Consider the following 25,636-nt stretch of genomic DNA (forward strand, 5'->3'; position numbering starts at 1 on the left):
AATTTGATCAATTTTGCTTTATATGTTGTTTTTTCTATTACATATCGCAAGATGTTCCACGTTGCAACTGAGTCAGAAGATACTTCAGGAAAATCGCTGCCCGGTGCTGGAACTACCAAAGCTAAGTGTATCTGCTGTAAACTTTTGGTATCTGTTTCTCCAGCTGTTGTTTGTATTAAATGTTATGACAAACTTGTTAATGCAGATAATATTTCCTTTAGTACTGTTACATTACCTGTTGCTGTTCCGTCAACATCTAATATTCAGAGTGTTCCTGATAACATAAGAGATTTTGTTTCTAAATCCATTAAGAAGGCTATGTCTGTTATTTCTCCTTCTAGTATACATAAACGTCTTTTAAAACTTCTCTTTTTTCAGATGAATTTTTAAATGAACATCATCATTCTGATACTGATAATGGTTCTTCTAGTTCAGAGGTTTCTGTCTCAGAGGTTGATGCTGATAAATCTTTGTATTTGTTCAAGATGGAATTTATTCGTTCTTTATTTAAAGAAGTATTAATTGCATTAGAAATAGAGGATTCTGGTCCTCTTGATACTAAAACTAAACGTTTAAATAAGGTTTTTAAATCTCCTGTAGTTATTCCAGAAGTGTTTCCTGTCCCTGATGCTATTTCTGAAGTAATTTCCAGGGAATGGAATAATTTGGGTAATTCATTTACTCCTTTTAAAACGTTTTAAGCAATTTTATCCTGTGCCATCTGACAGATTAGAGTTTGGGACAAAATCCCTAAGGTTAAAGGGGCTGTCTCTACTCCTGCTATATTTTTAGCGGATATTGCTGCAGCTTCAACTTTTTGGTTAGAAGCTTTAGCGCAACAAGTAACAGATCATAATTCTCATAGCATTATTATTCTATAACATGCTAATTATTTTATTTGTGATGCCATCTTTGATATCATTAGAATTGATGTCAGGTATATGTCTAACTATTTTAGCTAGAAGAGCTTTATGGCTTAAAACTTGGAATGCTGATATGTCTTCTAAGTCAACTTTACTATCCCTTTCTTTCCAGGGTAATAAATTATTCGGTTCTCAGTTGGATTCTTTTATCTCAACTGTTACTGGAAGGAAGGGAACTTTTTTACCACAGGATAAAAAATCTGAGGTAAATTTAGGTCTAATAATTGTTTTCGTTCCTTTCATCACAACAAGGAACAAAAGCCTGATCCTTCATCCTCAGGAGCGGTATCAGTTTGGAAACCTTCACTTTGGAATATATCCAAGCCTTATAGAAACCCAAAGCCAGCTCCTAAGTCCCCATGAAGGTGCGGCCCTCATTCCAGCTCAGCTGGTATGGGGCAATTTACGTTCTTTTCAAAGAAATTTGGATCAATTCCGTTCACAATCTCTGGTTTCAGAACATTGTTTCAGAAGGGTACAGAATTGGCTTCAAGTTAAGGCCTCCTGCAAAGAGATTTTTTTCTTTCCCGTGTCCCAGTAAACCCAGCAAAGGCTCAAGCATTTCTGAAATGTGTTTCAGATCTAGAGTTGGCTGGAGTAATTATGCCAGTTCCAGTTCTGGAACAGGGGCTGGGGTTTTATTCAAATCTCTTCATTGTACCAAAGAAGGTCAATTCCTTCAGACCAGTTCCAGATCTATCAATATTGAATCGTTATGTAAGGATACCAACATTCAAAATGGTAACTGTAAGGACTATCCTGCCTTTTGTTCAGCAAGGGCATTATATGTCTACAATAGATTTACAGGATGCATATCTGCATATTCCGATTCATCCAGATCACTTTTAGTTTCTGAGATTCTCTTTTTTAGACAAGCATTACCAGTTTTGTGGCTCTACCGTTTGGCTTAGCATCAGCTCCAAGAATTTTTACAAAGGTTCTCGGTGCCCTTCTGTCTGTATTCAGAGAACAGGGTATTGGTATTTCCTTATTTGGACGATATCTTGGTACTTGCTCAGTCTTCACATTTAAAAGAATCTCATACGAATCGACTTGTGTTGTTTCTTCAAGATCATGGTTGGAGGATCAATTTACCAAATAGTTCATTGATTCCTCAGACAAGGGTAACCTTTTTAGGTTTCCAGGTAGATTCAGTGTCTATGACTCTGTCTTTGTCAGACAAGAGAAGTCTAACATTGATATCAGCTTGTCAAAACCTTCAGTCACAATCATTCCCTTTGGTAGCCTTATGCATGGGAATTTTAGGTCTTATGTCTGCTGCATCGGACGCAATCTCCTTTGCTCATTGTCACATGCGACCTCTTCAGCTCTGTATGCTGAACCAATGGTGCAGGGATTACACAAAGATATCTCAATTAATATCTTTAAAAGCGATTGTACGACACTCTCTGACGTGGTGGACAGATCACCATCGTTTAGTTCAGGGGGCTTCTTTTGTTCTTCCGACCTGGACTGTAATTTCAACAGATACAAGTCTTACAGGTTGGGGAGCTGTGTGGGGGTCTCTGACGGCACAAGGGGTTTGGGAATCTCAGGAGGTGAGATTACTGATCAATATTTTGGAACTCCGTGCAATTTTCAGAGCTCTTCAGTCTTGGCCTCTTCTGAAGAGAGAGTCGTTCATTTGTTTTCAGACAGACAATGTCACAACTGTGGCATACATCAATCATCAAGGAGGGACTCACAGTCCTCTGGCTATGAAAGAAGTATCTCGAATTCTGGTTTGGGCGGAATCCAGCTCCTGTCTAATCTCTGCGGTTCATTTCCCAGGTATAGACAATTGGGAAGCGGATTATCTCAGTCGTCAAACGTTGTATCCGGGCGAATGGTCTCTTCACCCAGAGGTATTTCTTCACATTGTTCAAATGTGGGAACTTCCAGAAATAGATCTGATGGTTTCTCATCTAAACAAGAAACTTCCCAGGTATCTGTTCAGATCCCGGGATCCTCAGGCGGAGGCAGTGAATGCATTATCACTTCCTTGGAAGTATCATCCTGCCTATATCTCTCCGCCTCTAGTTCTTCTTCCAAGAGTAATCTCCAAGATTCTGAAGGAATGCTCGTTTGTTCTGCTGGTAGCTCCAGCATGGACGGATTCTTTTTCGGATGGCCTCTTGCTAACCGTGGGCTCTTCCGTTAAGACCAGACCTTCTGTCGCAAGGTCCTTTTTTCCATCAGGATTTCAAATCTTTAAATTTAAGGGTATGGAGATTGAACGCTTGATTCTTGGTCAAAGAGGTTTCTCTGACTCTGTGATTAATACTATGTTACAGGCTCGTAAATCTGTATCTAGAGAGATATATTATAGAGTCTGGAAGACTTATATTTCTTAGTGTCTTTTCATCATTTTTCCTGGCATTCTTTTAGAATTCCGAGAATTTTTTACAGTTTCTTCAGGATGGTTTAGATAAAGGTTTGTCCGCAAGTTCCTTGACAGGACAAATCTCTGCCCTTTCTGTTCTTTTTCACAGAAAGATTGCTAATCTTCCTGATATTCATTGTTTTGTACAAGACTTGGTTCGTATAAAACCTGTCATTCAGTCAATTTCTCCTCCTTGGAGTTTGAATTTGGTTCTGGGGGCTCTTCTAGCTCCTCCTTTTGAACCCATGCATTCAATTGGACATTAAACTTCTTTCTTGGAAAGTTTTGTTTCTTTTGGCCATCTCTTCTGCCAGAAGAGTCTCTGAATTATCTGCTCTTTCTTGTGAGTCTCCTTTTCTGATTTTTCATCAGGATAAGGCGGTGTTGCGAACTTCTTTTGAATTTTTTCCTAAGGTTGTGTATTCTAACAACATTAGTAGAGAAATTGGGGTTCCTTCATTATGTCCTAATCCTAAGAATTCTAAGGAGAAATCATTGCATTTTTTGGATGTTGTTAGAGCTTTTTAATATTATGTTGAAGCTACTAAGTCTTTCCGAAAGACTAAAAGTCTATTTTTCATCTTTTCTGGTTCTAGAAAAAGCCAGAAAGCTTCTGCCATTTCTTTGGCATCTTGGTTAAAATCTTTAATTCATCATGCCTATGTCGAGTCGGGTAAAACTCCGCCTCAAAGGATTACAGCTCATTCTACTAGGTCAGTTTCTACTTCCTGGGCGTTTAGGAATGAAGCTTCGGTTGGTCAGATTTGCAAAGCAGCAACTTGGTCCTCTTTGCATACTTTTACTAAATTCTACCATTTTGATGTGTTTTCTTCTTCTGAAGCAGTTTTTGGTAGAAAAGTACTTCAGGCAGCGGTTTCAGTTTGAATCTTCTGCTTATGTTTTCATTAAACTTTATTTTGGGTGTGGATTATTTTCAGCAGGAATTGGCTGTCTTTATTTTATCCCTCCCTCTCTAGTGACTCTTGCGTGGAAAGATCCACATCTTGGGTAGTCATTATCCCATACGTCACTAGCTCATGGACTCTTGCTAATTACATGAAAGAAAAGATAATTTATGTAAGAACTTACCTGATAAATTCATTTCTTTCATATTAGCAAGAGTCCATGAGGCCCACCCTTTTTGTGGTGGTTATGATTTTTTTGTATAAAGCACAATTATTCCAATTCCTTATTTTATATGCTTTCGCACTTTTTTCTTATCACCCCACTTCTTGGCTATTCGTTAAACTGATTTGTGGGTGTGGTGAGGGGTGTATTTATAGGCATTTTAAGGTTTGGGAAACTTTGCCCCTCCTGGTAGGAATGTATATCCCATACGTCACTAGCTCATGGACTCTTGCTAATATGAAAGAAATGAATTTATCAGGTAAGTTCTTACATAAATTATGTTTTTAGTACCTCTCTGTCACAACCCCTCGCTGGGAGCATTTTTTTACCTAAACATTCATGTTTACTTGTTTTTTTTTTTTTTTTTTTGTAACAACGAATGTTTAGTATATGTGGGGAATACCATAGACCAAATCAGCTGCTTCAAATGAGAAAATAAATGTGAAAGAGCTCTGTTAAACAATTTAGTTTAAATGGATCATTGGGGACATGTTAAAAGGGATTAAACTGATGAAAGTACACTGTCCCTTTAAATTAGTATGGTACAGGCATGTTTAATGTATTGCATTATTTCGAATATATAAAAAGTAGAGGCTTTAAATGAATAAAATGTGCGTCATTTCCTTACTCTGATTTCAGCTCACACGTTTCCTCTGGGAATACAGTGGCTGTGATGAGTATTGATTTTACACTGCGGTACTTTTACAAAGTTCTGATGGAGCTGCTGCCAGTTTGCAATCAAGACAGAGGAAACAAAATAAGGTAAAATGATGGCTATAAAATACGTTTGGTATTTACTGAGAGTTGTTTTGTATTAACACAAATGCATCCCAAAGTGCAGTTTTCCTCTTGATTTTTTTTGTGTCAAACTGTGTTTTGTTTAAAATATATCTGCAAGTTCTATTTTAGATTTTGTTTTGTACTTTCACTAATGTAATAAGCAGTGTACAGAGAATAGAACCAAGGGAAACCGTAGTGATGTCTTTGTAGTCAGCTACTAGATCCATGATAAAAACTGTGTGATTTTTTTATTTGTCTATCTATTCTGCTCAGGCATTAAAATCCTGTGAGAAGTGTGAGTCAGTCTGTTCAGTTTGAGTTTTGCAACACCGTAGCGGTGCATATGGTATTAATGCGTTGTTCTTCCTCATATGCTTTGCATGGGTGTCCTATACACATCCCTGCACTTCTGAACCTATAGAGGCTAAGGAACATTTTACTGCTGGGTACAACTTCAGCTATTGGTTTCCTCCTAAGTCGTTCTCTTATTTTATCTCATTACAGAATCCAGCTGCTAAAGCTCCGCATTTTATACTGGGTGCCGCCATCTTGTAGCATATTGCTGTATCATGTGACATAAGCGGTGCCTTTTATCTCATTACAGAATCCTTGAGCCGCCATCTTGTAGCGTATTGCTGTATCATGTGACATAAGCGGTGCCCTTTATCTCATTACAGAATCCAGCTGGTAAAGCTCTGCATTTTATATTGGTGCCGCCATCTTGTAGCGTATTGTTGTATCATGTGACAGAAGCGGGTGCCCTTTATCTCATTACAGAATCCTGCTGCTAATGCTCTGCATTTTATACTGGGCACCACCATCTTGTAGCGTATTGTTACATCATGTGACAGAAGCAGTGTACTTTATCTCATTACAGAATCCAGCTGGTAAAGCTCTGCATTTTATACTGGTGCCGCCATCTTGTAGCTGTGTATTGTTACATCATGTGATAAGAGCAGTGCACTTTATCTCATTACAGAATCCAGCTGGTAAAGCTCTGCATTTTATACTGGTGCCGCCATCTTGTAGCTGTGTATTGTTGCATCATGTGACAGGAGCAGTGCACTTTATCTCATTACAGAATCCAGCTAATAAAGCTCTGCATTTTATACTGGTGCCGCCATCTTGTAGCGTATTGTTATATCATGTGATAGGAGCAGTGCACTTTATCTCATTACAGAATCCAGCTGGTAAAGCTCTGCATTTTATACTGGTGCTGCCATCTTGTAGCTGTGTATTGTTGTATCATGTGACAGAAGCAGTGCACTTTATCTAATTACAGAATCCAGCTGGTAAAGCTCTGCATTTTATACTGGTGCCGCCATCTTGTAGCTGTGTATTGTTACATCATGTGACAGAAGCAGTGCTCTTTATCTCATTACAGAATCCAGCTGCTAACGCTCTGCATTTCTTTCTTATGACACGATGAGTCCACGGATCATCATTAATTACTGTTGGGAATATCACTCCTGCCAAGCAGGAGGTGGCAAAGAGCACCACTGCAGTGCTGTTAAATATCTCCTCCCTTCCCTCCCACCCCAGTCATTCTCTTTGCCTACGTTAGAGCAAGGAAGTGGTAAAGCAGGTGTTACTTATAAATTCTTCAATCAAGAGTTTATTTTTTTTTTAGGTAGTACAAGATTGTGCTGCTTTGTTCTGGGGTGTAGCTGTAGTCCATATCAGTCTCTTCTGTAGAGCAGTGGTGGCTTTAGAGCAATGGGAACTTGTGGTACATAATTCTCACTGCGCCTCCAATACATTGATGCTGCCCTAACCCTGATAGCCTAAGTAAGATTACTCAGGCTTTATCTTTTTTTCCACAGAGCTATGTGAGGGAGAGGACCACTCAAACCTAGTGAGCTGCCTTGCTGTCTGGCAGAATTACAAGGTGAGTGCTGACTTTTTATTCTGGGTCTGGGAAAAATTAAAAGATCTCAGAGGAAGTGGAGCACTTTATTTTCCTGGGACATAGAGCCTCCTACAGATAAAAGGAGGGGATTATCTACAGAGCTTTTTTAGGCAGGATCTGGGGCTGAGGATAGACTGTAGATGAGGTGGTTTTTAACTGCTCACGGTGGGCTCAGTGTGAGGTGGTTTCCCTGATAACATATAGGACTCAAGCTAAGCAGCTGCCTAGAAAGCTGAAGCGGGTCAGACTGTTAATTATACTCCCAGTGATTTAACTTCAGTTAAATAACAATGGCGACCGGGAGATTGCTATTGAAACGCCCACGATGGGTGGAGCTATGTGTGGCGCCAATTTGGGTTGCGCACCACTTTCCTAGCACTTCCGGTTAACGGAAGGAACGGAGGGTTTTAAATCAGAGTGTTTACACATAGGACCGGGCAGCGCTACAGCTGAGTTCTGGATTTTTTTTACTGAGATTGTAACCGGTGTCAGAAGGGCTAGCAGGCACCTCAGCAAATTAAGCTGAGGTGTAGAGGGGTTCTGCAGTATTTGTGTACCTATTTAGCCATTTCTGCACAAATAAATAAAGAAGTTACGTTTTAAAATTTAAAGAGACAGTAACATTTTTCTGTTAATTTTTATTAAAAAATTTAAGACTTTTATTTGATTAATCATCCATATGTGAGTCAGAATGAGCCAAGAGGCCCTACAAAGTGTCACTTGTTCCTTATGTTTTTGATGCAAATGTGGAACCACCAATACCTTTTCTGTTCCTCATGTTGTGAGAGAACTTTAAACAAAGGAATAAATTTTTATTTCTGAGCCAACTCCGTCTAAGGCGGAAGATCTCTCACGGCAATGGGATTATTTTTCCAGCGATATCACGGATGGAACGTGAATTTGGAAGAGAGTCCCTTAGTTCCAACTACAAAGGTAGTTTTCTTGGAGACTATATTAGTCTCCTCATCAATGAAGTCTTACAGTCAGGAAACCAAGGATTTTCGATTCTTGCCTAGCACTTCAGTCCTCTCCTCGATCATCAGTAGCTCAGCGCATTGAGGTAATGGGCTGATGGTAGCGGCAATGGACATCATCCCGTTTGCCCGTTTCCACCTCAGCAGTTAAGCTTACTCAGGTAGTGAAATGGAGAGTATGCAGATCTGTCTCCGCGGTTTCAGTCAGAGCAGGAGAGATGGGATTCTCTACTTTGGTGGTTGTCTCAGGATCTTATCTCCCAGGGAATCTGCTTTCGCAGTTCTTTTGGGCTGGCGAGCAGTTTGGGGCTCTCTAAGAGCAGGGTACATGGACTCGGTTGGAGTCTTTTCTACCCATAAACATTTTGGAATTGAGAGCAATCTTTAATCCTTTTCTAGCCTGGCCTCAGTTAGCTTCGGCCTGGTTCATCAGGTTCCAGTCAGGCAATATAACCTCAATGGCTTTCATCAACTGTCAGGATCCTGGAGTTTTCTTGGCCATGATAGAGGTAGCCAAGATCGTTCAGTGGGCAGAGACCCACAATTGCTGTCCGTCGGCGACCCACATCCCAAAGGTGGACATCTGTGAGGCGGTCTTCGTAAGAGGCAGACCTTTTTCCCGGGGGAGTGGGAACTCCAGCCGGAAGGGTTTTTTCCAGCCTCATTCTCAAAGGGGGTCAGTTGCAATTGGATCTCAATGCTTCTCGACAGAATGCCAAGCTTCCGAGGTACGGGTCGAGGTCAAGGAACCCATAGGCTGTATTGTTAGTCGCTTTGGTGGTACCTTGGCATTTCTGTCTTGCATACCCATTTCCTCCGTTTGCTTTCTTCCTTGATTCTTGGCTCAAATTAAGAAGGAGAGGGTGTCAATGATCCTTATTTCACCGGCGTGGCTTTGAAGGGTTTGGTATGCAGTCCTGGTGGGCATATTTTTTTTTCCACCTTGGAGACTTCGTTGGGGAGGGACCTTCTACTTTAAGGACCCTTCTTTCATCCAAATCTAGTTTCTCTTAAGTTGACTACTTTAAAATGAACGCTTTATTTTATCCAAGCGTGGATTTTCGGAATCGGTCATTGAGACCATGATTCAGGCTTGTTAGCCTGTGACCAGTCCTAGAATTTGTTTTTTTTTTCTCCAAGAAGGTTTGGAGAAGGGATTATTGTCAGGTTCCCTAAGGGGTCGAATTACTGCCTTGTCTATTTTGTTACATGAACGTCAGGCGGACTCCCAGACGTACTTTCGTTTGATCAGGCCTTGGTCAGTATCAGGCCTGTGTTCAAATCAGTTTCTCCTCCTTGGAGTCTTAATTTAGTTCTTAAGGTTCTTCAAGGGGCTCAGTTGGAGCCGCTGCATTCCTTAGATTTTCAGTTGTTATCTTGGAAAGTTTTGTTTCTTGTTGCTATTTCCTCTACTCGTAGAGTGTCAGACCTCTCGGCTTTACAGTATGAGTCTCCTTACCTTATTTTTCATCGGATAAGGTGGGTTTACGTACTAAATTAGGGTTTCTCCCTAAGGTAGTTTCGGAACGGAACATTAAGAGATCGTTTTTCTTTCCTTGTGTCCTACTCCTTCTTTGCAGGACGTGGTGCGTGCGTTATGATTCTTTGTAGAGACAGAAAAGCTACGGCTACTTGTTTTTCTTTGTGGGCATTCAAAATGAAGCATTTTATGGAACAGAGTTGCAAGCCTGCAAACTGGTCCTCTCTTCACACTTTTTCAAAATTCTATAAATTTGGCTCGTTTGCTTCGACTGAGGCCTATTTTGGGAGACAGGTTTTTCCAGCAGTGGTGCCTTCCGTTTAGGTTTCCTGTCTTGGCCCTCCCTTATCTGTGTACTCTAGCTTGGGTATTGATTCCCAACAGTAATTAATGATGATCCATGGACTCATCGTGTCATAAGAAAGAAAACAAAATTTATGCTTACCTAATAAATTTATTTATTTCTTGACACAATGAGTCCACGGCCCGCCCTGTTATTTAGACAGGTTGTTAGTATGTTATAAACTTCAGACACTTCTGCACCTTGTTTCTTCCTTCCTCTCCTTTACTTTGGTCGAATGACTGGGGAGGGAAGGGAGGAGATATTTAACAGCTCTGCTGTGGTGCTCTTTGCAGCCTCCTGCTGGGCAGGAGCGATATTCCCAAGAGAAATTAATGATGATCCGTGGACTCATCGTGTCAAGAAATAAATAAATTTATCAGGTAAGCATAAATGTTGTTTTTATACTGGCGCCGCCATCTTTTAGCGTATTGTATCATGTGACAGAAGCGGTGCCCTTTATCTCATTACAGAATCCAGCTGCTAAAGCTCTACATTTTATACTGGGTGCCGCCATCTTGTAGCTGTGTATTGTTGTATCATGTGACAGAAGCAGTGCACTTTATCTCATTACAGAATCCTGCTGCTAAAGCTCTGTATTTCTCTTGTTAAGTGTATCCAGTCCACTGATCATCCATTACTTATGGGATATTCTCCTTCCCAACAGGAAGTTGCAAGAGGATCACCCACAGCAGAGCTGCTATATAGCTCCTCCCCTCACTGCCATATCCAGTCATTCTCTTGCAACTCTCAACTAAGATGGAGGTCGTAAGAGGACTGTGGTGTTTTAGACTTAGTTTATTTCTTCAATCAAAAGTTTGTTATTTTTAAATGGTACCAGAGTGTACTGTTTATCTCAGGCAGTATTTGGAAGAAGAATCTGCCTGCGTTTTCTATGATCTTAGCAGAAGTAACTAAGATCCTTTGCTGTTCTCACATATTCTGAGGAGTGAGGTAACTTCAGAGGGGGAATAGCGTGCAGGTTTTCCTGCAATAAGGTATGTGCAGTTAAAATATTTTTCTAGGGATGGAATTTGCTAGAAAATGCTGCTGATACCGAAGTAATGTAAGTAAAGCCTTAAATGCAGTGATAGCGACTGGTATCTGGCTTATTAATAGAGATACATACTCTTATAAAAGTGTATTTTAAAACGTTTGCTGGCATGTTTAATCGTTTTTTATATATGTTTGGTGATAAAACTTATTGGGGCCTAGTTTTTTCCACATGGCTGGCTTGATTTTTGCCTAGAAACAGTTTCCTGAAGCTTTCCACTGTTGCAATATGAGTGGGAAGGGCCTATTTTAGTGCTTTTCTGTGCAGATAAAAATACTGACAGAGACATTCAGCTTCCCTCTGCATGATACAGGACATCTCTGAAGGGCTCAAAAGGCTTCAAAGTCATGTTTGAGGAGGGTAACAATCACAGTAGACTGTGGCAGTTGTTGTGACTGTGTTTAAAAAAAAAAAACGTTTTTGTCATTTATTATTCTGTTTTTGTTATTAAAGGGACCCTTAACACTTGTCTTCTAATAATCCCCAAAACCTACTTTTTCTTATAAATAAAAATAAAATAATCACTGCAGTTTATTTTATCTATTCCTCTTACCCCAAAATTTTCAAATGGATTGTTTTGAAATACAGTGTTGAGCCAGTGCCACATTTCCTATGTAAGCTGCCATATTGTAGCGTGCGTTACAGGGCTCATTAGTCACATGACACAGCATATTGGCTGTTACAGTACTTAGAGAATATAACATTTGCCTGCAGTGTGTGAGCTGCAGTGAAACACATTTATTTCTCAGTTAGGGTGTAAATAGATTTCATTTGCCAGTCTATTGTATATAATACACATTATGCAGCAAATGCTAAGTGCATTACCTATTTTTTTTAACTTCCCCCCACAGTTTTACTTTTTCAAACTCCACAAGTTTTCTGCTCTAAGCAGAGCGTTCAGGCACTGTTGTTGTCAATTACTGACGACATGCTCCAGGAGGGGGGAGAGGGAGGGGGAAACTATAACGGAATGGAGTGAAGTTTGTGCAGATGATTTCTGCCTTTCATAACCATTGATCCTGCTAATGTGAATCACTAAGGGCTGACAGCTTAGTGTTCGTTTAGCAAGGATCGTTGGTATGATAACGCATACCAACGATCCTTGCTAAACGAACACTAAGCTGTCAGCCCTTAGTGATTCACATTAGCAGGATCAATGGTCATGAAAGGCAGAAATCATCTGCACAAACTTCACTCCGTTCTGTTATAGTTTCCCCCTCCCTCTCCCCTTTCCTGGAGCATGATGTCAGTAATTGACAACAACAGTGCCTGAACGCTCTGCTTAGAGCAGAAAACTTGTGGAGTTTGAAAAAGTAATACTGTGGGGGGAAGTTAAAAAAAATAGGTAATGCACTTAGCATTTGCTGCATAATGTGTATTATATACAATAGACTGGCAAATTAAATCTATTTACACCCTAACTGAGAAATAAATGTGTCTCACTGCAGCTCACATGCTGCAGGCAAATTTTATATTCCTCTAAGTACTGTAACAGCCAATATGCTGTGTCATGTGACTAATGAGCCCTGTAACGCACGCTACAATATGGCAGCTTACATAGGAAATTTGGCACTGGCTCAACACTGTATTTCAAAACAATCCCTTTGAAATGTTTGGGGTAAGAGGAACAGATAAAATAAACAGCAGTGATTATTTTATTTTTATTTATAAGAAAAAGTAGGTTTCAGCCATTTTCATTAGGTGTTTAATGTCCCTTTAAGGGGTTAATCATCCATTTGCAAGTGGGTGCAATGCTCTGCTGACTTGTTACATACACTGTAAAAATTTCGTTAGTGTAACTGCCTTTTTTCACTGTTATTTCAAATTTGGACAAAATTTGTGTTTCTTAAAGGCGCAGTAACGTTTTTTATATTGCTTGTAAACTTGTTTTAAGTGTTTTCCAAGCTTGCTAGTCTCATTGCTAGTCTGTTTAAACATGTCTGATACAGAGGAACCTACTTGTTCATTATGTTTGAAAGCCATGGTGGAGCCCCTTAGGAGAATGTGTACTAAATGTATTGATTTCACCTTAAACAGTAAAGATCAGTCTTTATCTATAAAATAATTATCACCAGAGGGTTCTGTCGAGGGGGAAGTTATGCCGACTAACTCTCCCCACGTGTCAGACCCTTCGCCTCCCGCTCAGGGGACGCACGCTAATATGGCGCCAATTACATCAGGGACGCCCATAGCGATTACCTTGCAGGACATGGCTGCAATCATGAATAATACCCTGTCAGAGGTATTATCTAGATTGCCTGAATTAAGAGGCAAGCGCGATAGCTCTGGGGTTAGGAGAGATAAAGAGCGCGCAAATGCTGTAAGAGCCATGTCTGATACTGCGTCACAGTATGCAGAACATGAGGACGGAGAGCTTCATTCTGTGGGTGACATCTCTGACTCGGGGAAACCTGATTCAGAGATTTCTAATTTTAAATTTAAGCTTGAGAACCTCTGTGTATTGCTTGGGGAGGTATTAGCTGCTCTGAATGACTGTAACACAGTTGCAATTCCAGAGAAATTGTGTAGGCTGGATAGATACTATGCGGTGCCGGTGTGTACTGACGTTTTTCCTATACCTAAAAGGCTTACAGAAATTATTAGCAAGGAGTGGGATAGACCCGGTGTGCCCTTTTCCCCACCACCTATATTTAGAAAAATGTTTCCAATAGACGCCACTACACGGGACTTATGGCAGACGGTCCCTAAGGTGGAGGGAGCAGTTTCTACTTTAGCAAAGCGTACCACTATCCCGGTTGAGGACAGTTGTGCTTTTTCAGATCCAATGGATAAAAAATTAGAGGGTTACCTTAAGAAAATGTTTATTCAACAAGGTTTTATTTTGCAGCCCCTTGCATGCATTGTGCCTGTCACTGCTGCAGCGGCATTCTGGTTTGAGGCCCTGGAAGAGATCATCCATACAGCTCCATTGGAGGAAATTATTGACAAGCTTAGAACGCTTAAGCTAGCTAACTCATTTGTTTCTGATGCCATTGTTCATTTGACTAAACTAACGGCTAAGAATTCAGGATTCGCCATCCAGGCGCGTAGGGCGCTATGGCTTAAATCCTGGTCAGCTGACGTGACTTCAAAGTCTAAGTTACTCAACATTCCTTTCAAGAGGCAGACCTTATTCGGGCCTGGCTTGAAGGAAATTATTGCTGACATTACTGGAGGCAAGGGTCATACCCTTCCTCAGGACAGGGCCAAATCAAAGGCCAAACAGTCTAATTTTCGTGCCTTTCGAAATTTCAAGGCAGGAGCAGCATCAACTTCCTCCGCTTCAAAACAAGAGGGAACTGTTGCTCATTCCAGACAGGCCTGGAAACCTAACCAGTCCTGGAACAAGGGCAAGCAGGCCAGAAAACCTGCTGCTGCCCCCAAGACAGCATGAAGGAACGGCCCCCTATACGGAAACGGATCTAGTGGGGGGCAGACTTTCTCTCTTCGCCCAGGCGTGAGCAAGAGATGTTCAGGATCCCTGGGCGTTGGAGATCATATCTCAGGGATATCTTCTGGACTTCAAAGCTTCTCTTCCACAAGGGAGATTTCATCTTTCAAGGTTATCAGCAAACCAGATAAAGAAAGAGGCATTCCTACGCTGTGTGCAAGACCTCCTAGTAATGGGAGTGATCCATCCAGTTCCGCGGACGGAACAGGGACAGGGGTTTTATTCAAATCTGTTTGTGGTTCCCAAGAAAGAGGGAACCTTCAGACCAATCTTGGATCTAAAGATCTTAAACAAATTCCTCAGAATTCCATCATTCAAAATGGAAACTATTCGGACCATCCTACCCATGATCCAAGAGGGTCAGTACATGACCACAGTGGACTTAAAGGATGCCTACCTTCACATACCGATTCACAAAGATCATCATCGGTTCCTAAGGTTTGCCTTTCTAGACAGGCATTACCAATTTGTAGCTCTTCCCTTCGGGTTGGCCACAGCCCCGAGAATCTTTACAAAGGTTCTGGGCTCACTTCTGGCGGTTCTAAGACCGCGAGGCATAGCGGTGGCTCTGTATCTAGACGACATCCTGATACAGGCGTCAAGCTTTCAAATTGCCAAGTCTCATACAGAGATAGTTCTGGCATTTCTGAGGTCGCATGGGTGGAAAGTGAACGTGGAAAAGAGTTCTCTATCCCTACTCACAAGAGTCACCTTCCTAGGGACTCTTTTATAGATTTTGTAGAGATGAAAATTTACCTGACGGAGTCCAGGTTATCAAAACTTCTAAATGCTTGCTGTGTCCTTCATTCCATTCCACGTCCGTCAGTGGCTCAGTGCATGGAAGTAATCGGCTTAATGGTAGCGGCAATGGACATAGTGCCATTTGCGCGCCTGCATCTCAGACCGCTGCAATTATGCATGCCAAGTCAGTGGAATGGGGATTACTCAGATTTGTCCCCTCTACTAAATCTGGATCAAGAGACCAGAGATTCTCTTCTCTGGTGGCTATCTCGAGTCCATCTGTCCATGGGTATGACCTTTCGCAGGCCAGATTGGACGATTGTAACAACAGATGCCAGCCTTCTAGGTTGGGGCGCAGTCTGGAACTCCCTGAAGGCTCAGGGATCGTGGGCTTAGGAGGAGAAACTCCTCCCAATAAATATTCTGGAGTTAAGAGCAATATTCAATGCTCTTCTAGCTTGGCCTCAGTTAGCAACCCTGAGGTTCATCACATTTCAGTCGGACAATATCACGACTGTGGCTTACATCAACCATCAAGGGGGAACCAGGAGTTCCCTAGCGATGTTAGAAGTCTCAAAGATAATTCGCTGGGCAGAGTCTCACTCTTGCCATCTGTCAGCGATCCACATCCCAGGCGTAGAGAACTGGGAGGCGGATTTTCTAAGTCGTGAGACTTTTCATCCGGGGGAGTGGGAACTCCATCCGGAGGTGTTTGCTCAACTGATCCATCGTTGGGGCAAACCAGAACTGGATCTCATGGCGTCTCGCCAGAACGCCAAGCTTCCTTGTTACGGATCCAGGTCCAGGGACCCGGGAGCGACGCTGATAGATGCTCTAGCAGCTCCTTGGTTCTTCAACCTGGCTTATGTGTTTCCACCGTTTCCTCTGCTCCCTCGACTGATTGCCAAAATCAAGCAGGAGAGAGCATCGGTGATTCTGATAGCGCCTGCGTGGCCACGCAGGACCTGGTATGCAGACCTAGTGGACATGTCATCCTTTCCACCATGGACTCTGCCTCTGAGGCAGGACCTTCTAATACAAGGTCCTTTCAATCATCCAAATCTAATTTCTCTGAGACTGACTGCATGGAGATTGAACGCTTGATCCTATCAAGGCGTGGCTTCTCCGAGTCAGTCATTGATACCTTAATACAGGCACGAAAGCCTGTCACCAGGAAAATCTACCATAAGATATGGCGTAAATATCTTTATTGGTGTGAATCCAAGAATTACTCATGGAGTAAGGTTAGGATTCCTAGGATATTGTCCTTTCTCCAAGAGGGTTTGGACAAAGGATTATCAGCTAGTTCTTTAAAAGGACAGATTTCTGCTCTGTCTATTCTTTTGCACAAGCGTCTGGCAGAGGTTCCAGACGTCCAGGCTTTTTGTCAGGCTTTGGTTAGAATTAAGCCTGTGTTTAAAACTGTTGCTCCCTCGTGGATCTTAAACTTGGTTCTTAAAGTTCTGTTTTTGATGGCTATTTCCTCGGCTCGAAGAGTCTCTGAGCTATCTGCCTTACAATTTGATTCTCCTTATCTGATTTTTCATGCAGATAAGGTAGTTCTGCGTACCAAACCTGGGTTTTTACCTAAGGTGGTTTCTAACAAGAATATCAATCAAGAGATTGTTGTTCCATCATTGTGTCCTAATCCTTCTTCGAAGAAGGAACGTCTCTTACATAATCTGGACGTAGTCCGTGCCTTGAAGTTTTACTTACAAGCTACTAAAGATTTTCGCCAAACATCTTCCCTGTTTGTCGTTTACTCTGGACAGAGGAGAGGTCAAAAAGCTTCGGCAACCTCTCTTTCCTTTTGGCTTCGGAGCATAATACGTTTAGCCTATGAGACTGCTGGACAGCAGCCCCCTGAAAGGATTACAGCTCATTCTACTAGAGCTGTGGCTTCCACCTGGGCCTTTAAAAATGAGGCCTCTGTTGAACAGATTTGCAAGGCTGCGACTTGGTCTTCGCTTCACACCTTTTCAAAATTTTACAAATTTGATACTTTTGCTTCTTCGGAGGCTGTTTTTGGGAGAAAGGCTCTTCAGGCAGTGGTTCCTTCCGTTTAATCCTGCCTTGTCCCTCCCATCATCCGTGTACTTTAGCTTTGGTATTGGTATCCCATAAGTAATGGATGATCCGTGGACTGGATACACTTAACAAGAGAAAACATAATTTATGCTTACCTGATAAATGTATTTCTCTTGTAGTGTATCCAGTCCACGGCCCGCCCTGTCCTTTTAAGGCAGGTCTAAATTTTAATTAAACTACAGTCACCACTGCACCCTATGGTTTCTCCTTTCTCGTCTTGTTTCGGTCGAATGACTGGATATGGCAGTGAGGGGAGGAGCTATATAGCAGCTCTGCTGTGGGTGATCCTCTTGCAACTTCCTGTTGGGAAGGAGAATATCCCATAAGTAATGGATGATCCGTGGACTGGATACACTACAAGAGAAATAAATTTATCAGGTAAGCATAAATTGTTTTTATACTGGGTGCTGCCATCTTGTAGCTGTGTATTGTTGTATCATGTGACAGGAGCAGTGCACTTTATCTCATTACAGAATCCAGCTGCTAAAGCTCTGCATTTTATACTGGTGCCGCCATCTTGTAGCTGTGTATTGTTACATCATGTGACAGGAGCAGTGCACTTTATCTCATTACAGAATCCAGCTGCTAAAGTTTTGTATTTTATACTGGGTGCTGCCCTCTTGTAGCGTATTGCTGTATCATGTGACAGAAGCAGTGCCCTTTATCTCATTACAGAATCCTGCTGCTAAAGCTGTGTATTTTATACTGGGGGGCGCCATCTTGTAGCGTATTATTGCATCATGTGATAGGAGCAGTGCACTTTATCTCATTACAGAATCCAGCTGCTAAAGCTCTGCATTTTATACTGGTGCTGCCATCTTGTAGCTGTGTATTGTTACATCATGTGACAGAAGCAGTGCACTTTATCTCATTACAGAATCCAGCTGCTAAAGCTCTGCATTTTATACTGGTGCCGCCATCTTGTAGCTGTGTATTGTTGCATCATGTGACAGAAGCAGTGCACTTTATCTCATTACAGAATCCAGTTGGTAAAGCTCTGCATTTTATACTGGTGCCGCCATCTTGTAGCTGGGTATTGTTACATCACGTGACAGAAGCAGTGCACTTTATCTCATTACAGAATCCAGCTGGTAAAGCTCTGCATTTTATACTGGGTGCCGCCATCTTGTAGCTGTGTATTGTTGTATCATGTGACAGAAGCAGTGCACTTTATCTCATTACAGAATCCAGCTGGTAAAGCTCTGCATTTTATACTGGGTGCCGCCATCTTGTAGCTGTGTATTGTTGTATCATGTGACAGAAGCAGTGCACTTCATCTCATTACAGAATCCAGCTGCTAACGCTCTGCATTTTATACTGGCGCCGCCATCTTGTAGCTGTGTATTGTTACATCATGTGACAGAAGCAGTGCACTTTATCTCATTACAGAATCCAGCTGCTAAAGCTCTGCATTTTATACTGGTGCCGCCATCTTGTAGCGTATTATATCATGTGACAGAAGCGGTGCCCTTTATCTCATTACAGAATCCAGCTGGTAAAGCTCTGCATTTTATACTGGTGCCGCCATCTTGTAGCGTATTGTATCATGTGACAGAAGCAGTGCAATTTATCTCATTACAGAATCCAGCTGGTAAAGCTCTGCATTTTATACTGGTGCCGTCATCTTGTAGCTGTGTATTGTTACATCATGTGATAGGAGCAGAGCACTTTATCTCATTACAGAATCCAGCTGGTAAAGCTCTGCATTTTATACTGGTGCCGCCATCGTGTAGCGTATTGTATCATATGACAGATGCAGTGTACTTTATCTCATTACAGAAACTAGCTGGTAAAGCTCTGTATTTTATACTGGACACCGCCATCTTGTAGCTGTGTATTGTTACATCATGTGACAGGAGCAGTGCACTTTATCTCATTACAGAATCCAGCTGGTAAAGTTCTGCATTTTATACTGGTGCCGCCGTCTTGTAGCTGTGTATTGTTACATCATGTGACAGAAGCAGTGCACTTTATCTCATTACAGAATCCAGCTGGTAAAGCTCTGCATTTTATACTGGTGCCGCCATCTTGTAGCTCACATATTGTTGTATCATGTGACAGGAGCAGTGCACTTTATCTGATTACAGAATCCAGCTGCTAACGCTCTGCATTTTATACTGGTGCCGCCATCTTGTAGCTGTGTATTGTTACATCATGTGACAGAAGCAGTGCACTTTATCTCATTACAGAATCCAGCTGGTAAAGCTCTGCATTTTATACTGGTGCCGCCATCTTGTAGCTGTGTATTGTTACATCATGTGACAGAAGCAATGCACTTTATCTCATTACAGAATCCAGCTGGTAAAGCTCTGCATTTTATACTGGTGCCGCCATCTTGTAGCTGTGTATTGTTACATCATGTGACAGAAGCAATGCACTTTATCTCATTACAGAAACTAGCTGGTAAAGCTGTGCATTTTATACTGGGTGCCACCATCTTGTAGCTGTGTATTGTTACATCATGTGACAGAAGCAGTGCACTTTATCTCATTACAGAATCCAGCTGGTAAAGCTCTGCATTTTATACTGGTGCCGCCATATTGTAGCGTATTGTATCATGTGACAAGAGCAGTGCACTTTATCTCATTACAGAATCCAGCTGGTAAAGTTCTGCATTTTATACTGGTGCCGCCATCTTCTAGCTGCGTATTGTTACATCATGTGACAGAAGCAGTGCACTTTATCTCATTACAGAATCCAGCTGGTAAAGCTCTGCATTTTATACTGGGTGCCGCCATCTTGTAACGCACGTATTATTGCATCATGTGACAGAAGCAGTGCACTTTATCTGATTACAGAATCCAGCTGGTAAAGCTCTGCATTTTATACTGGTGCCGCCATCTTGTAGCTGTGTATTGTTACATCATGTGACAGAAGCAGTGCCCTTTATCTCATTACAGAATCCAGCTGGTAAAGCTCTGCATTTTATACTGGTGCTGCCATCTTGTAGCTGTGTATTGTTACATCATGTGACAGAGGCAGTGCCCTTTATCTCATTACAGAATCCAGCTGGTAAAGCTCTGTATTTTATACTGGTGCCGCCATCTTGTAGCTGTGTATTGTTACATCATGTGATAGGAGCAGTGCACTTTATCTCATTACAGAATCCAGCTGGTAAAGCTGTGCATTTTATACTGGTGCCGCCATCTTGTAGCTGTGTATTGTTACATCATGTGACAGAAGCAGTGCCCTTTATCTCATTACAGAACCCAGCTGCTAACGCTCTGCATTTTATACTGGTGCCGCCATCTTGTAGCTGTGTATTGTTACATCATGTGACAGGCGCAGTGCCCTTTATCTCATTACAGAATCCAGCTGGTAAAGCTCTGCATTTTATACTGGTGCCACCATCTTGTAGCTGTGTATTGTTACATCATGTGATAGGAGCAGTGCACTTTATCTCATTACAGAATCCAGCTGCTAAACCTCTGTATTGTATACTGGTGCCGCCATCTTGTAGCTGTGTATTGTTGTATCCTGTGATAGGAGCAGTGCACTTTTTCTCATTACAGAATCCAGCTGCTAAAGCTCTGTATTTTATACTGGTGCCGCCATCTTGTAGCTGTGTATTGTTACATCATGTGACAGAAGCAATGCACTTTATCTCATTACAGAAACTAGCTGGTAAAGCTCTGTATTTTATACTGGACACCGCCATCTTGTAACTCACGTATTATTGTATCATGTGACAGGAGCAGTGCACTTTATCTCATTACAGAAACTAGCTGGTAAAGCTCTGCATTTTATACTGGTGCCGCCATCTTGTAGCTGTGTATTGTTACATCATGTGATAGGAGCAGTGCACTTTATCTCATTACAGAATCCAGCTGGTAAAGCTCTGCATTTTATACTGGTGCCGCCATCTTGTAGCTGTGTATTGTTACATCATGTGACAGAAGCAGTGCACTTTATCTCATTACAGAACCCAGCTGGTAAAGCTGTGTATTTTATACTGGTGCCGCCATCTTGTAGCTGTGTATTGTTACATCATGTGATAGGAGCAGTGCACTTTATCTCATTACAGAATCCAGCTGGTAAAGCTCTGTATTTTATACTGGGTGCCACCATCTTGTAGCTGTGTATTGTTACATCATGTGACAGAAGCAGTGCACTTTATCTCATTACAGAATCCAGCTGGTAAATCTCTGTATTTTATACTGGGTGCCGCCATCTTGTAGCTGTGTATTGTTACATCATGTGACAGAAGCAGTGCACTTTATCTCATTACAGAATCCAGCTGCTAAAGCTCTGCATTTTATACTGGTGCCGCCATCTTGTAGCTGTGTATTGTTACATCATGTGATAGGCGCAGAGCACTTTATCTCATTACAGAATCCAGCTGCTAAAGCTGTGCATTTTATACTGGTGCCACCATCTTGTAGCTGTGTATTGTTACATCATGTGACAGAAGCAGTGCACTTTATCTCATTACAGAATCCAGCTGGTAAAGCTCTGTATTTTATACTGGACACCGCCATCTTGTAACACACGTATTATTGCATCATCTGACAGAAGCAGTGCACTTTAACAGATCTGGCTTTTCCTTGAACTTCAGTTTAGCTCACATAATAGTGAGCAGAAGTTACATTTTTGCAGTTTTTTGCACAAATATAAGTTCCAAGATAGCAGCGCCCAGTGTGAAGAAGCTTATAAAGGGTTAAAATAAGAGAACGACTTCAGGTCTTTCTGCAGGTACAGAAGGAAAACCAATAGCATGAGTAGCAGCTGTGGTACTGTAGTTGTACCCAGCAGTTCTTATTAAATGTGAGTTCTGCGTTAGTCAGGAATCTCGGCAAATGACGTCCCTCCTAGCCCTATAAATGTCCCACTCTCACTTAAAGATATAGAGGCACATTTCACTTTTGTTCTCTATTGTGCGAGTTTTGTTTAAAGGATATTAATGTGAGACTGTGATATATAATGTTTATGTATAGATAAAAGTATATGTGTACAACAATTTATTTATTTGGTCCTATTTTCCTGTAATTGAATCTGAATATTCCAGATTTTCTATAAAGTAATGGGTGTTGCCATGTTTGAACTTAGTGATGCATCCTAGCATTTGCTGTAAATAACGGGGACTTTCAGTCAGGAGGTCTAAAGTACCTTTATTTGCCTGCAGTTTATGCTGAGCGCCTCTGTCTGCCTACGGCAAAACACAATTTTTTTCAATCAAGAGACGTTTCCACCTTTTAAAGGGACAGTCTACTCAAAATTTCATGATTCAGATAGAGCAGCAATTTTAAACCACTTTCTAATTTACTCCTATTATCAATTATTCTTAATTTTCTTGGTATCTTTATGTGAATGTAAGCTTAGGAGACGGCCCATTTTTGGTTCAGCACCTGGGTAGCGCTTGCTGATTGGTGGCTAAATTTAGACACCAATCAGGAAGCGCTACACAAGTGCTGAACCAAAAAAGGGCCGGCTCCTATGCTTACATTCCTGCTTTTTCAAATAATGACACAAAGAGAACGAAGAAGAATTGATATTAGGAGTAAATTAGAAAGTTGCCTAAAATTGCTGCTTGATCTGAATCATGAACGTTTAATTTTGACTAGACTATTTAACCAATAGCCGTGCCTGCCCTTCGGCATTATGCTTTATGGCTAACACGCTATTGGATAAGAGATGGAAACACCACCTCATTGAAAAAATAGCGTTTTGACGTTCCGGAGGTAATCGGCTCGGCATAAACTGCTGGCAAATAAAGTAACTTTCAGCATGAAGTTTTTTATACTTCATGACTGAAAGTCCCCTTTATTTAAAGCACTGATACATCCTATGGTAGAATTTACCACCACATTTAAGTTTTTGGTTTCTCTCTTTATCTCCTATTGAGGACGTTTTTGGAGAGATGTAAAACAAGCAATAAAAGTGACTGTATGGAACATATGAATGTTAAAGTAATTCTCTAACAGTGTTTCCACGCAGCCTTTTTTGTACCTAATTACTTTATAAAAACTTTATACCAACTAAACACATAAAAATAATTCAGCTACGTAGTATTCTCAGGCTCATCATTCTGTCCGGCATGTAATATCCCTTTAATATTCCTGATTGCTTGAGTACCACTTAGCAAGTGAAGTATTGGATATGATGTGTAATTCCTATTAATCGCTTGTGCATTCCTCAATCAGGTGTTTTATAATGGAAGACCGAGGATACCTTGTTGCGCATCCAACTCTAATTGATCCAAAAGGTCACGCCCCTGTGGAGCAGCAGCATATTACCCATAAGGTAAAGAATCTCACACTGCGCCACTATCGAGACTCCCAAGCTTTGTCTAATCTGTGTCACCTTTTTCTTCAGGAGCCTTTAGTTGCAAATGATATTTTAAATCATCCCAACTTTGTGAAGAAGAATCTCTGCAACAGTTTTAGTGACAGAACTGTCCAAAGATTTTATAAATTTAATACTAGTCTTGTGGTAAGTGCTCCCGATACGTCTTTCTCTTACTATAATGCTATTATTTCTTTCATATCACAATAATTAGGGGCATGGACATCAGCCTTTGTGAGATTGATACAGTACCACTTCACTTGACTGGGATTGGAATAACGCTGGTGGTTGTTTGTCTGCACTAGAGAGAGGGATTGCTAGATCTATCTATAGCTAGCTATCTATAACACAGAAATATTTTGCCATGCTTAGAGGGATGTGAAACCCAAACATATTTCTTTCATGATTCAGCAAGAACATACAATTTTTATCAACTTTCAAATTTACTTTTGTTATCAAATTTGCTGCATTTTCTTGGTATGCTTTGTTGAAGAAACAGAAATGCACTACTGCACTACCATTCACATATATGTGCAGCCAGTAGTGTTGCTCCTGAGGTTACCCAGGTATGCTTTTCAACAAAATATAACGAGATCAAAGCAAATTTGATAAAATGAGTAAATTGATTCACAAAAGTTTCCTTTTGACTTTACTGTCCCTTTAATATATATTGGCAATGAAACGCTACATTGCAAAAGATCTATATTTAAGATAATGTTTTTACAAGCATTTAAGCTGTCATTTTGTTTTTACATTGCGCTCTCATCTCACTACCTGTCCCCTTGACCCTATCTCCTCACAGCTACTCCCCTCCCTCTCTTCTTCCCTTACCCCTATACACACATTTTCAACCTCTCCCTCAGCACCGGTATATTTCCATTATCTCTGAAACATGCACTGGTCACTCCTATCCTCAAAAAACCTCTTGATCCAACCTTCCCATCCAACTACTGCGCTATTTCCCTACTTCCTCTTGCCTCAAAGCTTCTCGAAAAGCTAGTATACGCATGCCTATCCCATTTCCTTACGTTAAACTCCTTGACCCACGGCAATCTGTATTTTGTCCCCATCACTCCACAGAGACAGCAAAATCCAAAGGCCACTTCTCTCTGCTTATCCCCCTTGATCTGTCCACAGCCTTTGATATTGTTGACCATCCTCTTTTGCTCCAAACCCTCCAATCCTTCGGAATTTGTGACACAGCCCTCTAGTGGTTCTCTTCCTACCTGTCAAACCGTACCTTTAGTGTAGCCTTCTCTGGGGCCTCCTCTGCCCCGTAACCACTTTCTGTCGGGATACCGCAAGGCTCTGGCCTCGGTCCCCTTCTCTTCTCAATCTACACGTTATCATTAGGTTCCCTAATAAAGTCCCACGTTTTCCAATATCATTTGTATGCTGACGACACCCAAATCTACTTCTCTGCACCAGACCTATCTCCTTCCTTGCTAACCCGTGTCACTAACTGTCTTTCTCACATCTCCAACTGGATGTCCTCTCACTACCTCAAGCTAAATCTCTCCAAAACTGAGCTCCTCATTTCCCCCTTCTTCCAAAATCTCCACCCCCAATATCTCTATAACATTCAAGAACTCCATCATTACCCCTACCCCGCATGCCTGATGTCTTGGGGTCACATTTTACTCAGATCTTTCTTTCACTCCTCACATCCAGTCCTTGGCTAAATCCTGCAGCTTCCACCTTAAAAACATCTCTAAAATTAGACATTTCCTTACACAAAACACAACTAAGATTTTAATCCACTCTCTCATTCTTTTCTGCCTCGACTACTGCAACTCCATCCTCTCTGATCTCTCCAGCTGCTGCCTAGCTCCTTTACTATCCATAATGAATGCCTCTGCCAGGCCCATCTTCCTTACAAGTCGCTCTTCATCTGCTGCACTTCTCTGCCAATCCCTTCACTGGCTTCTTCTTGCCTCTAGGATTAAACACAAAATTCTCACTCTGACACACAAAGCTCTCAACTGCACAGCTCCCCCCTACATCTCAGACCTTGTCTCCAGATACTCTCCCTCCCGTCCCATTCGCTCCGCTCATGATCTCCTACTCTCCTCCTCTCTTGTTACCTCCTCACACTCCTGTTTA

The 25,636-nt window shown here is 41.5% G+C and overlaps 1 protein-coding gene across 1 annotated transcript in view; it reads left to right on the plus strand.

Moving 5' to 3' along the window:
- The window catches only part of CACHD1 (cache domain containing 1), a gene marked incomplete in the record, with an annotated part of 574,801 nt that overhangs the window by 488,995 nt on the left and 60,170 nt on the right, over window positions 1-25,636 (plus strand). The window contains 3 exon segments of the mRNA XM_053693675.1: window positions 5,074-5,196; window positions 23,392-23,491; window positions 23,564-23,680. Of these exon segments, the coding sequence (XP_053549650.1) occupies window positions 5,074-5,196; window positions 23,392-23,491; window positions 23,564-23,680 (340 nt within the window).

Source organism: Bombina bombina, chromosome 10 (genome assembly GCF_027579735.1).
Source record: "Bombina bombina isolate aBomBom1 chromosome 10, aBomBom1.pri, whole genome shotgun sequence".
In the NCBI taxonomy this organism is placed as follows: Eukaryota; Metazoa; Chordata; class Amphibia; order Anura; family Bombinatoridae; genus Bombina; species Bombina bombina.